This window comes from Loxodonta africana, chromosome 12, assembly GCF_030014295.1.
Source record: "Loxodonta africana isolate mLoxAfr1 chromosome 12, mLoxAfr1.hap2, whole genome shotgun sequence".
In the NCBI taxonomy this organism is placed as follows: Eukaryota; Metazoa; Chordata; class Mammalia; order Proboscidea; family Elephantidae; genus Loxodonta; species Loxodonta africana.
In genome coordinates, this window is record NC_087353.1 from 79,963,699 (window position 1) to 79,980,991 (window position 17,293).

The following is a 17,293-nucleotide window of genomic DNA, read 5'->3' on the forward strand; positions in this document are numbered from 1 at the left end:
CCTTCATATGAGCCCCACAGGGTCATCTCCCCGCCTCCACAAATCCATTCTTCACACTGCAGCCAGAGTGGGACCTCTTCGCTTCACTACTCAAACCCTTCCAGGGGTTCTTTTCACCTGCAAAATCCAGATTTGTTAACGTGTCACAAGCCCCCAGACTACCTCTCTAGCTTCCTGACTCCACTCTGCACAGCATAATTAGGTTTTCACATTATTGAAATGTCAATGATTCTTTACTCTTCATGTCCCATCTACTGATGAGTCCATCAAAGGAATTCTTTATTTTTGTCAGTGTTTTTCGATTCTAGCATTTACTTTTCTTTCTTACCCGACTTTCCATCTCTCTGCTTACATTACCCATCTGTTCTTGCAAGTTGTCTACTTTTTTTGTTAGAGCGCTTAGCATATTATTTATAATTATTCAAAATGCACGGTCTGATAATTCCAAAATCTCTGCCATATCTGAGTCTGGTTCTGATGCTCGCTTTATCTCTTCACACTGCATTTTCTAACTTTCAGTATGCCTTGTAATTTAAAAGTAAATGGATGGAGAAAGATATACAAATGCTAACACTCATCAAAAGAAAACCTAGAGTAACTATGCTAATTTCAGAAAAAGCACATCTCAGAGCAAGGAAAATTATGAGATAAAGAGGGGCATTACATAACGTTAAGGAGTCAATTCTCCACAAAGATATAATAATAATTAATGTGTTTGCACTTAACAACAGAGAGACAAAACATGTGAGGCAAAAAAACTGATAGAATTGCAAAACCAAAAAAAAAAAAAACAAACCCACTGCCGTGGAGTCGATTCCAACTCATAGTGACCCTATAGGACAGAGTAGAACTGCCCCATACAGTTTCCAAGGAGTGCCTGGCGGATTCGAACTGCCGATCTTTTGGATAGCAGCCGTAGCACTTAACCACTACGCCACCAGACGGAATTGCAAGAACAGACAAATCCACTATTAGAGTCGGAGACTTCGAGGCCCCTCCATCAGAAACTGACAGATCCAGCAGGTGGAAAATTAGTAAGGATACAGATGAACTGAGCAGCACCATCAATCAATTGGATCTAAGTGACATTTACAGAACACTTCATCCAACAGCAACAGAATACATAATCTTTTCAAGTTCACATGGAATATTCACTGAGGAAGACCAAATCCTAGGCTATAAAATATACCTTAACAAATTTAAAACAGTAGAAAGCATACAAAGAACGCTCTCAGATCTCAATGGAATTAAACTAGAAATCACAGCTAGAAAATCTCAAAATATTTGGAGATTAAACAACATGCTTCGAAATAATACATGGGTCAAAGAAGCAGTCTAGCTACTTCTTAAAACGTATTTTGAATTAAATGAAAATGAAAATACAACTCATCAAAATTGTGGGACGCAGCAAAAGCAATGTTTAAGAGGAAATTGAGAGCATTGAATGCATATAACAGAAAATCTAAAACCAATAATCTAAGCTTCCACCTTACCCAACTGTAGGAAACTAGAAAAAGAAGAGCAAATTAAATAAAAAGTATGCAGAAGAAAAATAATTAGAGCAGAAATCAACATAATTGAAAACAAAATTAAGAAAGAAAATCAACAAAACAAAAGGCTGGTTCTTTAGAAAGATCAATAAAATTGATAAATTCCTAGCCAGGCTAACCAAGACAAAAAAAGAGACCGAACACACAAATACTAATATCAGAAATGAAAGAATATTAGTACTGAATCCATGGACATTGAAAGGGCAATAAAGGAAAATTATGAACAAGTCTATGCCCACAAATTTAATAACTTACATAAAACGGGCCAATTCCTTGAAAGATACAATCTACCAAAATTCACGCAAGGAGAAGTAGATCATCTGAAGGTGCCTATATACATTACAGAAATTGAATCAACACTTAAAAACCCTCCAAAACAGAAAGCGCCAGACCCAGATACCTTCACTGGTGAATTCTACCAAACATTTAAGAAGAAATGATATCAATTCTTTACAATCCCTTCCATACAATAGAAGCAGAGGGAACATGTCCTAATTTATTTTATAAAGCTAGCATTACCCTAATTACCAAACCCAGACAAAGACACTACAAAAAGGAAACTACAGACCAATATTTCTCATGAACATAGATGCAAAAATCCTCAACAAAACGTTAGCACATTTAATTCAACCATGTATAAAAGAAATTATATGTCACGACTAAGTGCTTTCCTATATGCCTGCAATGAACAAGTGGAATTTGAAAGGAAAAATACACAATTTACATTAGCACCAAAAAAAAAAAAAAGGAAAGAAATAGGTATAAATATAATAAAAAATATATAAAAGCTATACAAGGAAAACTATAAAACTCTGATGAAAGAAATCAAACAAGATCTAAAGAGATGGAGAGATATTTTACGTTCATGGTTCATGGGAAGGAAGACTCAATTAAGATATCAATGCTTCCCAACCTGATGCACAGATTCAACACAAAACCCACTGCCGACAGGTCGATTTCAACTCACAGCGACCCTACAGAACACAAAACTATTCAACATATTCCCAGTCAAAATCCCCATAAGGTATTTTGGAAATACTGACAAACTGATTCTAAAGTTTTATATGAACAGGCAAAGACTCAGAATAGTCAACTCAATGCCAGAGAAGAGCAACACGGAGAGCATAGTGCCGGACATCAAGACTTATTACAAAGCTACAGTGATCAAGACAGTGTGGTATTGGCAAAAGAACAAATAGATCAATGGAACAGAATAAAGAGACCAGAAATAGACCCACACAAACAGAGTCAACTAATCTTTGACAAAGGAGGAAAGGCAATCCACTGGAGAAAGCACAGTCTTTTCAACAAATTGTGCTAGAACAATTGGACATTCACATGCAAAAAAACTGAATCTAGATACAGACCTTATGCCTTTCACAAAAAATTAACTCAAAATAGATGACAGACCTAAAAGTTTACCCCAAACCGTAAAACTTCTAGAAGGTAACATGGGAGAAAAATCTAGGTGATCTTGGGTTTGGTGATGACTTTTTACATACAACATCAAGAGCACAACACATGAAAGAAAAAATTGATAGATTGGGCTTCATTAAAATTAAAAAACTTCTGCTATGCAACACTGTTAAGAGAATGAAAAGACAAGTCACACACAGACTGGGAGAAAATGTGTGCAAAACGTATCTGACAAAGGTATCCAAAATATACAAAGAACTCTTAAAACTTAACAGTAAGAAACCAAACAACCTAATTTAAAAAACAGGCAAAAGATCTAAGCAGATACCTGACCAAAGAACATAGACACATGGCAAATAAACATATGAAAAGATACTCGACATCATACGTCATTAGGAAACTGCAAATTAAAACAACAATGAAGTAACCACTACGCACCTATTAGAATGGCTAATATTCAAAACACCCACGCCAAATCCTGGTGCCGGTAACAGGAACTCTCATTCATTGCTGATGGGAATGCAAAATGGTACACCTACTTTGGAAGACAGTTTGGCAGTTTCTTAAAAAGCTAAACAGTCTCACCACGATCCAGCAGTTACACTCCTAGTTATTTACCAAATGAGTTCAAAACTTAGCAAAAATCTGTATAAGATGTTTATAGCAGCTTTATTCGTAACTGCCCAAAACTGGAAGCAACCAAGATGTCCTTCAAGGGGTAAATGGATAAGCAAACTGTGGTACATCCATACAACAGAGTATTACTCAGCGATAAAAAGAAGTGAGCTATCAAGTCATGAAAGGACATGAAAGAAATGTAAGGGCACATTGTTCAGTGAAAGAAGCCAGTCTGAAAAGGGTACATACCTGTATGCTTCCAACTATATGACATTTTGGAGAAGGTAAAACTATAAAAATAGAGACAGTAAAAAGATCAGTAGTTTCCAGGGGTCTGGGCAGAGGGGAACAAATGAATAGGCAGAGCATCGGGCGTTTTTAGGGCATGTTCCGTATGATACTGCAATGGTGGATACATGACGTTACACATTTGTCAAAACCCACGGAACTGCACAACACAAAGGCTGAACCTTAATGCAAACTATGGACTTTAGTGAATAATAACGTATCAATACTGCCTCATCAATTGTAACAAATATACCACATTTTTGCAAGATGTCAGTAACAGAGGAAACTGTGTGTGGTGGGGGGCAGGTGTACAAGGGAACTCTGCATTTTCTGTGACCCTAAAATGCTCTAAAAAAGTCTATTAAAAAAATGCCAAGCAGAATGTACAAAGTAAGTATTTATTAACACTTGAAGCTTAAGACTACTGTATGTACACCTTTAAGAACAAATGTGGGGAATTATAAAAAATAGCCTAAAACCCCTTCCTCCAAAGTATAAATGATCATTCAAAATCAGTAGTACCACCACCACTAGGAAAAAAAGAAAGTCTGAATGAATAAGACTAATTACTTTAAACATCTCTCAGATATTCTCCTTTAAACTTACAATTTCAGAAAGGTATTGAAGAGGCCAAATATATCCAGGAAACTGTTCCTTCTTGTTCAAACTTATTAGTAGCGGTATACAAATATATTTCCATCTTTCTGTCCAGCCAGCAGATGAGAATCAGTATCTGACCACTTAACAAAAGACCAATTTTGGTCAGAGATAGGTGGAAGGAGGGCGGTGCAGTGGCCCAGAAGTAAGTCCCAAATGGCAATTGTTCCAGAAGTCAATACTGCTGCTGCAAAATTACCTTTCACGTCACCTTCCAGGAACCTAATATCAAGCAGAGAAGAGACCATTAAAATCACATATTAAAAGAAACACATTTCTATTTAAAATGGGGCAAAACCATATTCCTATCAAAGCTACAGTGAAAACAAAAATACCTGTAAATATGAATGCCTTGCTAGAAGGCTGTGGGCTAGTCTGATACAGCTTTGGACATAATCTGATTCTACCCAGTTCCTCCTTATCTCTTTGTATCTCTACTGTTCTTGCTCTAGTTCACACGGTCTTTCCCTCTAGTCTTCAAACTAGTCAAGCTCACTCTCGCCTCAGTGTCTTTGCTTTTGCTACTCTCTGTCGCTGGCAGACTCTATCCCTATATCCTTGCGTGGCTGTGTTCCTGTCATCATTCAGGCCATTCACCTCCTTAGAAAGGTCACACTTAATGACCTATCTAAAGCAGCACACACACTGGGCCCCTCTCAATAACATTACCTGTTTTTATCTTCACAGATATGTGAGATTACCTTATTTACATATTTTCACTATATGAAATTATCCTATTTATATTTATGGTGAGCGTCCACCTACCCCACAAAAATCTAAGCATCATGGAAACAGTAGTCTGGTCATCTTTTAAAGACAGGGACTCTGCACTCAGCTACCTGGGTCTGTATTCTAACTCTACAACTTAAGAGCTATGCCACCCTGGGCAAGTTATTTGACTTCACCAGTAAAACAGGGATGATGATAAGAGCACGGACTTTATAAGGCTGTTGTGAGGTTTGATGAAATGGTTCCTATAAAGAGCTTAGCACAGCACCTGGCGGATGGGATGTGCTCAATTAAAATCAGCTATTATTCCTCACTGCTGAATCATTAGTGCCTTACAGAAGTCAGTCCTCAATGAATACTCTGAGTGAACTGAACGATATTTTTTATCCCTGGCTCCCACCCAACTATGTATAGCTAACTCTTAACTCATTGTCTGAAATTCCACAGAAGTTTCCTTGACAATCTCCCTGCAATGCTCCACTGCCAATTAAGGCGCCCCTCCATCTTTTGTGCTCCCCAACAATGCAAACGTCACTCATGGCACTTTCTACACTGAACAGCAGTCACTAGTTTTCTAACTTTCATGAGATAGAAACAGTAGTGCTTCCTACAGGTTTGGCATCAAGTAGGCTTTCAAGGTTGGCTGAACAAATGGATTCGACAAGAGACAAATGAAATCTTTATCCTCAATGTCTAGGTCAATGACTATGGTTCTCCCTCCATATTCACAAAAGCAAATTCTAAGCATAAGCATATATTGCAGATGACAGTTTTGAGGCTCTCATTAAACTACGAACATCTGAAGAAATCCCACAGCTGGCCAAGCGCACAGGGAGAGGGAGTGCCTTTTAGAACATGCACTGGTCAAGCAAGCTTTGTAGAAGACCCAAAGAAATATGCACTGTAACTATCCAGGTTCTTTATCCTTATGAGTTACTAAAGCTAAAACGTCATGATTTTGATTTATTAGGTCTACTCTCAACCCTTGCTGCTAATTTAAAAGTTAATAAAGGCAGTCTTCAGGAATTACATGTTCAGACATTTCTGGGTTGGCCTAACAATGTCAACACTACTTGAAAGCTCTATACAGCTTAGAAAACACTTGGGATACCAATAACTGTGTTATTGATAAATATATATATCTTATCATCAGTCAAAAAATGAGTAGATAAATATCTACCAATAGATAAATATCAATTGCTAAGATGGTAGAGGCTCAGGTTGATCTCAAGTCAGATTTCAAAGTAAAGATTTCATCCTAAAGTACCTTTAAAACTTTCTTCATTTAAGTTTTATGGAAAGAACACAGACTTCTGAATCGTAGAGGCCCTATAGGACAGAGTAGAACTGCCTCATAGGGTTTCTTAGGAGTGGGCTGGTGGATTCGAACTGCTGGCCTTGTGGTTAATAGCTGAGCCCTTAACCACCATGCCACCAGGTCTCCATAAAGTTTTGTAAAAAACTCCTTAAAAGTTTTGTAGGGAACATTAATTAATCTGTATTTAAAATGTCTCCCTTATGGAAAAAAATGAGGGTGAATAAACAAAAAAATGCCTATTTAATCCCATACTGGTAGGGATCAAGATGTAAGGAATATGGAGTCTGACTCTCAAATCTACTGAATTCATTTTACTGAGATTAACATTTCTTACTGTGATCTGTGGCATTTCATGTTTTCCATTCATCTAAGTGACACGAAATTACCTGCTTTTTGCATTTGCTCTAGTGCCTTTCAAACAGTTACCCTCATTGAACGGCAGCCACACACACTTGCCTGCCAGCCTGCCCTTGTGGAAGACAGTAGAGCATCACATTCACACTCAGGGTCGTCTTGGGGTTAATCACAATCAGCTGAAACACAGGGCTTCCATTCTCTTTGGCACAAGGATGGCTCAGAACAACAAATAGGAGCCCCTAATTTAGGAGGAAAAATGAATAACCAAATAAACCATCAAGAGTATGCTGGGAAAGAGAAAGGACTGGCAAAGATAAAACCAAAGAATTGCCAGAATCACTGACAGGCTCTAAAGAGCCCAGGATTTAATCCTGTTGAAATTATCACCGAGCTGGAATTCTGGGTTCTCTACTACAGGGTTCCAATGTTTTCCAGTCAATCTTGTAAGACATAAATCTAGGTTAGACATGTACACCACATCTCATGCCATCCATTTGCTGAAATGTTGGTGTAGGGAAAGAGAACGTGTCATCATGTGGAAGGAGTTCCTCAAATTACAGATGTTTATTTATAAATTGGTCTTTTAAAATTCAGAACACATTTACCCATAAAAACAATCTTATAAGTGGTGACTGAATTCTTAGGCCAGTTCACAACAGTCTATTTAAGACCCAGACACCACTACTCTCAACTAAGACTAAGAGTAGCAGAAAAAGATACCATCATCCATGGCTGTTTCTCTCAGCTTTAAAATTACATTTCCTTATAAAAATATTAATGTGTGTGGAAATTATGCATGTATCAAAAGGAGAAAAAAAAAAAAAACTCGTTGCTGTTGGGTCAATTCTGACTTATAGCGACCCTACAGGTCAAAGAACTGCCCCGTAGGGTTTCCAAGGTTGGCTGGTGGATTTGAACTGCTGACCTTCTGGTTAGCAGCTGAGCTCTTAACCACTGTGCCACCAGTGCTCCTGTGTGTATACACACCTCTCAAATTGTTAAAAGTAGTTATCTTTGGGAGTGGGATTGGGAAAATTATAGTGGCTGTTGAGTCAATTCCGACTTACGGCGACTCCACATGAGTAAGAATAGAACTGTGCTCCGTAGGGTTTTCAATGGGTGATTTTTCAGAAGTAGATCACCAGGCCTCTCTTCAGAGGTGCCTCTGGGTGGACTCAGACCTCCAGCCTTTCAGTTAGCAGCTGAGCACTTTAACCGTTTGCACTACCCACATACTCCATTATAGGGCTACCTTAGGATTAATACCATTCATTTTTTTACATTACACATTTCTAGAATGATTGAATTTTCATAATGAGAATGAATTACTTTTGCAACTGGAAAACAATTAGGAATTTAAAAATGTTAAAGGCCATATCCTAAACTACCCATTGCCATCGAGTCGATTCCGACTCATAGTGACCCTATAGGACAGAGTAGAACTGCCCCATAGAGTTTTGAAGGAGTGCCTGGTGGATTCGAGCTGCCGACCTCTTGGTTAGCAGCCATAGCACTTAACCACTACGCCACCAGGGTTTCCAATTCTAAACTAGGGGCTGGCAAACTATGGCCCACGGGCCAAATATGGCCCAGTATCTGTTTTTGTATGGACCACTAGACAAGAATGGTTTTTGCATTTTTAAATTGGTTGGAAAAAAGCAAAATAAGAATATTTTGTGGCATTTGAAAATTATATGAAATTCAAATTTCAGCATCCATAAAGTATTACTGGAACGTAGCCATGGCCATTTGCTTACATATATATCATCTATGGCTATTTTTGTGCTGCAGTGGCAGGACTGGGTAGTCGCAACAGTGACTGTATGGCCTGCAAAACCAAAAATATTATCTGGCCCTTTACTGATCTCTGAACTACACTAAACACCAAAACCCAGTGCCGTGGAGTCGATTCCAACTCCTAGTGAAACTACACTATTAACTATTATTTCTGGAGACTGGCTTCATGAGGGACTTCTGCTTACTATCTTAATACATTTCTGCATCATTTAAAATTTTTAATTCCAAATAGGTATTATGTTGTAATTAAAAATATATAAAGCTACGTAAATGTATAATAGGTAAATTTAATAATTCCAGAGATGAGTTTAATCCCCTTATTTTACGGATGAAAGAAGTTAGGTTCCAGATTATGTGACCTGTCTAAGAGCATGCAACTTTGGAGTCCAACTCCATATATCCTGCTAAACTAGGGAAAGAGGCATTCTTCGCATTCATAGCCTCCAGGTGCTGATACTCCCAAGGCTGCCACTGACACAGGTGCTAAGCCTGATGCTAGTGCCTCTGTTCCTGGTTTCAATGGCCAATACTCAAGCAGTTATTCCTGACTCCTGAACAACTACCTTCGATTTGTTCAGATGTCAAAACTAGACTGTATACCAAGTCTTTTAACACAATGGCTAGGAAACTGTTTTCGTTTCTATACGGGAACACTAAAACCTAAGAGAAAAACATCATGACCATTTAATCATTTTCCCTAAGGATATTCATTCACATCATAAATCATTTACGGCAATGTGGTTAGAAGTCAAACCTGATAATGGGCATATTACCTCTCAGCACAAATTGACAGTTAGAAATAAATGCCCTTAAAAAAAAAAAAAATGCCCTTAAGTCCTATAAAACCAAACCAAACCCGTTGCTGTCGAGCCGATTCCAACTCATAGCAACCCTATGGGACAGAGTAGAACTGCCCCATAGGGTTTCCAAGGAGCACCTGGTAGATTCGAACTGCCAACCTTTTGGTTAGCAGCCGAACTCTTAACCACTCTTAACCATAACGCCACCACGGTTTCCTTAAGTCCTTAAGTTTTGGTTTTAAGTCGTACAGACAGAAAATTTACTAATCACATTATACCAACAATTATTTTCATGCATCAGTTTCATGAAAGAACAAACACTTGCTATTCAAACATGAAAAATGTAGGCAATAGGGATGGTCAGCTAATTGTTGTTGTTGCAGGTGCCGTCAAGTTGGCTCCAACTCACGCAACCTTACGTATAACAACAAAACTTTGCCTGGTCCTGTACCATCTTCATGTTTGTTGGTACATTAGAGTCCACCGTTTTGGCTACTGTGTCAATTCCATCTCATCAAGGGTTTCCCTTGTTTTCTTGACCTTCTCCTCTACCAACCATGATGTTCTTTTCTTTTATGATTTCTTTTCTAGTAGTTAATTACTACTTACTAAGTTATGTCTCTCACTCAGAGTGGTCCCAGCGGTCCTCCTCCACTTACCATTTCAGAATAGGCTTTGTGACAGACTGAGGCCTGGCAGGAATCACCCATGTGCATCTTTTTCAGAAGCTGACCAGTTTTTAAATTCCTAGATACCAAAAATAAATAAGCTGATAACATTATTCCAGCAAACTGATTTCCACACAATAATCTTGTATTTATCACAGCATCCTTTAAGGAGTGATGAAGGGAAAAACTAAGGACACAGTATCTTAGTTTTGTTTAGTCACTGATCTGGTTAAACATAGAATTTGCCAATAGTTTAGTTTGGTAATTTAGTCTTAGATTAAATCTGTCATGCCAGGGATAAATCTCTCCAAATTTGATGTTTTCCTTTACCCTGTTTTACTTGATATTGAAACAAGGCACATGGTATGATTTTGTGACACTTATTATGCCTGTTTTAATTAAAAGACAAAGACCAGGAAACCAAATTCGGTTCGGTGAGAGACTAAACCTAAAATACTTATACTTGTGTCTCTATGTTTATACAAGCACTAGACCAAAATACTGGAGAGAAGGGAACAATGAGATGGGGAAAAAATGGAAAAAGACAGAAGAGAACAGGGTAAATATAAAGAAGAACAGAGTACTGGAAACAGAACGAAACAGAATGCAATTAAAGAGAACACTGACACATGAAAAATGTCACTAATGTCACTGAAAAAAATCTTTGCAGAAATTGTCAAATGGGAACCTAATTTGCTGTGTAAACTTTCTCTGAAAATAAAATGAAGAAATAAAAAAGGGGAGAAGAAAACAAGAAAGTTTATGGGACCCACTCTTTAGCTTTATCAAGGATTTGTGACATTGGCAACTGATTTATCATGTCACTCTACTGATATAAAAACTTTCAGTGGCTCCACATTCACCACAGATAAAGTCCAAGTTCTTTTTCACGGTATTTATAACTTTAATGAATCTAGTGCTGTCAATATTTCGACACTATTACTCACTGCTCTCTTACCTAAAATCTTCTAACTACCCGTAGAACATATGTATATTCCTGGTTCCTAGAGACCCTACAGGACAGAACAGAACTGCCCCATAGAGTTTCCAAGGCTGTAAATCTTTACGGAAGCTGACTGCCACAACTTTCTCCCGCGGAGCAGGGTGGGTTCAAACCACCCACCTTTCGGTTAGTAGTTTACCACTTGACCAGTGCGCCACCAGGGCTCCCTCTTGTTCAAGCTACCCCCTCCCAAATACACTGCCTATTATTTAAGGCCTAGATTATGCCCTACTTTCCTCCCAGTTGTATGAGCTCAATTACTATTCTCTCTCCTCCCTGTCTACACCAGTCCACAGTCATCTCCTCTCCTGATTCCCTACAGTCTGGTCCACATGTCTTATTTGTGCAATCAATACTTACAGAATTTTCTATGGGCCAGGTACTATGTATAAAAAACTGAAAAAGAAAAATTAAATTCTCATGTGTATACGCAAGGTTTTCCTGACATCAGTGTTAAAAATAATATCTTAATCTAATGGAATAACACAATATTTGACGGCTCTATGATTTGATAAACAATTTGCAAAATTGGGGCAACGTTCTCCTCTTGCACAAGGGAGATTTCACAGAGATTTAAAGAGTGTTTGCTTAATGAATACAAGTTTCCATGGTGACGAAGTACTTAATGGTTCCTGAGTTAGCATTAGGAAGTAACTCCTGAAAATTTGGTCCTTTACTGAATACTCTTGAAATTAAAATTAAGGAAGCATACAGTCTTTTTCATTAAACCACAAGGTAATTGAATGCTCTCTTTGAGCTAGGGAAAAAACAAACAAACAAACAAGCAAGTTTAACTATGCTGCAAAGTTAATTAGCAATTCTGGGTGAAAAAAACAGGTCAGCGAAGCTACAGGCAGGATCAGCTTTGGGTTAGGTATTTTTAGGCTCGTGGGTAAAAAAAACCTCTTGAAATCAAAGTAAAATGTTTATTTTCAATTAATTTTAATTAATTTTTGTCACATCAGGAGTACCAGATACTAAAAAAAAAGACTAGAGTAGGTTTATTCCCTACAGAGGTAAGTATATGCTCTGTATTTAGTAATTGCTCCTTCCTCAAATTCCATGGGAGTCTGACCAAACCTCCATCACTTTGATTTTGTCCTAGAATTATGAAGGAGTCTTTGATTTACCTATGAGATTCTAGGGGCCTTGGGGCAAGGATTCATATCTGATTCATCTTGAGCCTCTCACAGAGACTGGTACATAAATAGATGATTGAAAGATGGGTGCTCAGTTAATGTATCTTGACCAAGAGGAAATACTTAGACCTTTCCGTAACAGTTTCAAAGAAGACCACTTGAACTTTGATTATAACATGAATGGCTTTAGAGACCTAACAAGTCAGGAGTTAAATAGGAAAGCTAAAGACTATATGCAAATAAAAAATTATGTAGATCCCAAAAGGTAAGTAATAACTTTTGATATATTGTATAATCAATCCATCTTTTAGTACCCTATGCGAGGAGCTGAGGCAGGCACTAAGAATAAATATAAGACATGGCACCTATCTTCAATGATCAGAAAGGATAAATAATACAAAGTAGTATAAACTAAGTTAAAAATAAGGTCAATATGAATTCGGAGTGAGAACGTCAATGAAGGCTGAGGTAATGCCACAGAGAAGAACTTAAGGCAATTGTGGAGCTAAAAATACCCCTTAAAGGAAGGTGAGAAGCCAAGTATAGAGATCCCTCCCCAACTTTAAATTCCTTTGTCATCCATTATATGTGAAACACCAAGGGACTACATTTAAGAAAAGGGGAGGGATGGGAGGAAAAAAGGGAGCTAAAGAGGATGGCATAGCAGGAGAGGAAGTCTTGTGACAGAGGCTGGAGAAGTAGAAGCTGAGGAAAGGCAAGCACGGGCCCCATGACTGTCTTTCTCTGATTTTAAGGGCAGTGGCAGAGCTGGGCCAAAACTATCTGTGAAGTTCTTATAGAGTCCGAAGAGAAGCACAGGGTAAGAATAGCACTGCCTGTTTTAGGAACAAGTGGTCTACTTTGTTTGGAGCACTATAGAATGTAAGATAAGGATGGAAAAGACAGGTGAGTGGGAAATTGTAGAGGACCCTAAGGGATAGGCTAACAATCTGGACATAGGTTGAATACAAAGAAGAACCACTGAAGGTTTTTTGTGGGGGAAGTTGGAAGGAAGAGTGTTTTACAAAGTAATAGTATAGAATTAACCTTGTAAGTGCTTATGACTGAGTATAGTTCTCCCCTGTATTCATGAGAAGGAGGTAGCTGAGGACTCCTCAGCTTTGGTATCCCATCACAAATTTGTTAATTTGGCTCCTATAAGCATACTTCTTTTTTTTTAAATATCTAGCAAATCTGGATTGTATCCTAGACATTATAATGATACGTGGCATAAACTCTGGATTCTGTAATGCTCCTCTGAAGATTATTGATTTTTTTGTTGCTGTCCTACTAAGCAGTTAACTTGGCTGAATTTAAACTCTAAATGCTGAAATCACATTTCAGTTCTTTTAGTCTTAGCGGGGCTGCTTGAAGACTGCCCCGTAAATACACGAAAGCCTGCCAGGTGTTTACACAAAGATTATATACCCAGAATTAGAGCTTGTTCTCTCTGGCTCTTCCCTTTTTGGGATTTTTTCCTTCCTTCCTTTCTAGCTACTGGGATTACTCTAAACTCTGTCCTTTATTTCTTTAAGCCAGCAAGACAGAAGGTTTTCTACAGGGTTTTAGTCACCCAGTATCCAGAGCAGGTGTTGCCCTCCAGCCATAAAAACTGGAAACTCGCCCAGCACCATTCCCTTCTTCAGAGTGCTGGATCTCCTCTAGTATCTTTCCACTTTTGTTTGCTCTTCAGTGCCTTCAGATAGTTGTTTTTTTTAATATTTTGTCCAGAGTTTATAGACACTTCAGGTAGGCGAGTTGGTCCTATAGAAGCTACTCAGCCATTAACCAGAGGCAAAAACAACTGAAAATTTTGACAATAATAATAAAATTCCATTTGTTTTAAAGTATTCTACTCAGACTGACCCCTTCCACAATGTTGGAATTAATATGATGTTCTGGTTGAGACAGGTATATAGGATCGGACAGTTAAAACACAAAACCCAATCGTGTTTATACATCTCTTATCTAATCTTCACAATAACTCTGTGAAGTTACAGGTAAATGCTCATATTACAGATGAGAGAACTGAGGACCCAAAGGGAAAACTTACCAAATAACAACGTTGTTCATTATGGTGGTACCAAGCAGAGCTTCTTGCATTCCTTGGACCTCTGCAAAAGTCAGTATGGTCTCTTCAGGGGGCATCAAAAACTGTTTTTCTTTGCTTCTGCATTTTAAAAAGCATTAAAAATCAGTGCTTTGCACCAAAACAATTTCTAAGCAGTTCTTCTATACATTCTTGAACTATGCATGATGAAAACTAGCCTTATTCTGGAAAAAAAAAATGTAAACCAGAAAGTATGCATATTCTATTTTTTTTTCACTTTGAACATATATTATTGCATATTATCTACTTAGACATGTTGCAAGTACCTCAAATTCATCATATCCAAAATCAAACTCATAAGTTTTATCTTCAAACCTTGTGTTTCTTTCTATATTCCTTATCTCAACAAAGTGTACCATCTAACCAAGCAAGCAATACAAAAACCTGGACAATATCCTTGTCTCTTCTGTTTGTCTTCAGTCAATCACTAAGTCTAATGATTTTAGATTCTGTCCATCTCCAGTAACACTTTCCTAATTTAAGCAAACAATTATTTGTCTTTTCCCTAGATTACTGCAACAGGTCATGAATGAAAAGACAAGCAAGATCTCTGCTGTCCCTTATCAGAAAAAACAGATAGGACTAGAGGACCACAACTACCACAGCCTCCACCACACTGAGTCCAGTACAACCAGATGGTGCCCGGCTACCACCGACTGCTCTGACAGGGATCACAATAGAGGGTCCCAGACAGAGCTGTAGAAGACGGGAGAACAAAATTCTAACTCCCAAAAAAAGAGCAGACTTACTGGCCTGACAGAGGCTGGAGAAACCCCGAGAGTATGGCCCCCAGACACCCTTTCAGCTCACTAATAAAGTCATTCCTGAGGTTCACCCTTCAGCCAAAGATTAGACAGGCCCATAAACCAAAACGAGACTAAAGGGGCACACTAGTCCAGCAGCAAGGACTAGAAGGCAGGAGGGGGCAGTAAAGCTGGTAAGAGGGAACCCAAGGTCAAGAAGAGAAACTGCCGACAAGTCGTGTCACAAAACAATATGCATACTAATTGTTTAACAAGAAGCTAGTTTGTTCTGTAAGCATTTATCTAAAGTACAATAAAAAAAAAAGACAGATGAATAATTAATCACATTAAACTGTGATGAGTATACGAGAAACACATGGGATGTGCTAAGAGTTCAGCTTTCAACATGTTGAATTTGAGGTACCCAGGAGATGTCTAATAAATGGTATGCAGGTCTAGAGCTTGAGAGAGAGCAGAGAGCTAGAGATATATGTTTGCAAGAAGTCAGCACCTAGATGGTAACTGAAGAAGTGTATGGAATAAGAAAAGGGCCTAGGACCTTTGCTGTTGTTAGGTACGGTAGAGTCAGTTCCGACTCATAGTGACCCTACATACAACACTGCCTGGGCTGCCATGCTCACAATCACTGCTATGCTTGAGTCCATCATTGCAGCCACTATGTCAATCCAGTTCCCAAAACCAAACCAAACCCACTGCTGTCAAGTCGATTCCAATTCATAGCGACCCTACAGGACAGGGTAGAACTGCCTCATAGAGTTACTGAGGAGAGCCTGGCAGATTGGAACTGCTGACCTCGTGATTAGCAGCCATAACACTTAGCCACTACACCACCAGGGCTCCCAATGTCAATCCAGTTAGGTACTTCTAATATTTAAAAGACAGAGATTTGAAAAAAAGCCAAAGAAAAAGCAGAATACATTTGCTGAGGCTCTCTACTCCACTATATTTTCCCTGTCACGTCTAGCTTCCATCTCCCTAAAGTGCTTCTGTTATGGTCTAGTGTTGAGGCAATACCTGCTATACTACATCTAAACCCACTGCCGTCTCATTGCTACCCTATACGGCAGAGTGGAATTGCCCCATAGGGTTTCCAAGGCTGTGATCTTATAGAAGCAGACTGACACATCTTTCTTCCATGCAGCAGCTGGTGGATTCAAACTTCCAACTTTTAAGTTGGCAGCTGAGTGCTTAACCACTGCTCCACCAGACTCTCCAACTACAGCACAGAAAAACCAAGATTCTGGCGATCCAACTTTCTGAACCCTGTGATAAAATCATTCTTTACTTCATAGTTAAAATCAAGTAATGCTTTTCTTACCCTCCATCTTCTCCAAATGTCATGATTTCTACTTGTTGATCACAAAGGGTCCCACTGCTGCTGACCAGCCTCCTCTTCGTCAGGCCAAGAACAGCTTTGATATTTCCGGATTTCAGTAGCAACTGCTTTTCGCCTCTGTCATTAGAGGAACAAACTAATGCCCTAAACAAAATCAAAGGAAAAATGGGGAGAAGTCAGGAAGAAGTCTTCAATATTAAAGGGCTAGTTTCAAATTTTAAATGGAAACTTCATCCCAGGATGCCATTCTATTGATAGTTTTGTTTTTTTTTTTCCTTAAACAAATCTCCTTAGATCTAAATTCAGATTCTTTCAAAACTCAAGCCAGGTTATAATCTGTATTCATAACCGTCTGACAGAAACAAAGATAAGGAAAAAAAAAAATTAACTTGAAAATTACATACCTGATTTCTCTTATTTCCAAATTTCCCAAAGCCACACACACAAGATTACAAACATCAGGCACTGAAACTATTTGTAATACTGGAACCTAAATAAAACAAAACAGCCAAAAATTACATTTCGTTGTTTATCTCGTTGTTGATTTCAATGGCGTGAAATAACTCTCAGAGAGCCTCAGTGACACCAGGATGTCCAAGGTCACACAACTAGTAAACAGCAATCAGGACTCGAACTCATGTCTTTGGGCCCCAGGATGACGTTACTTCCCACTCTCCCACATGGCTTCTGGTGTTCCATTTTTAATGAATCTAAATTTTCCAAAATTTATCGCATTCTTTTCT

The 17,293-nt window shown here is 38.4% G+C and overlaps 1 protein-coding gene across 4 annotated transcripts in view; it reads right to left on the minus strand.

The window, feature by feature from the left end:
* Positions 1 to 3,858: 3,858 nt before the first annotated feature.
* The window catches only part of PALB2 (partner and localizer of BRCA2), a 29,162-nt gene continuing 15,727 nt past the window's right edge, over positions 3,859 to 17,293 (minus strand). The window contains exons 8-14 of one of the 4 annotated variants that reach the window (XR_002787890.2): positions 16,955 to 17,040; positions 16,533 to 16,694; positions 14,394 to 14,510; positions 10,190 to 10,277; positions 7,033 to 7,172; positions 4,479 to 4,751; positions 3,859 to 3,874 (exon numbers count right to left, since the gene is read on the minus strand). Coding sequence is in view for 3 of the 4 variants with exons in the window: in XM_003418903.4 (XP_003418951.3) it covers positions 4,544 to 4,751; positions 7,033 to 7,172; positions 10,190 to 10,277; positions 14,394 to 14,510; positions 16,533 to 16,694; positions 16,955 to 17,040 (801 nt within the window). In the remaining variant the exon portion in view is untranslated. Of the gene's footprint in view, positions 3,875 to 3,901; positions 4,752 to 7,032; positions 7,173 to 10,189; positions 10,278 to 10,300; positions 11,598 to 14,393; positions 14,511 to 16,532; positions 16,695 to 16,954; positions 17,041 to 17,293 lie in introns of those variants that run through there. The other 3 variants (XM_003418903.4, XM_010598452.3, XM_064295699.1) reach the window with 3 other exon arrangements.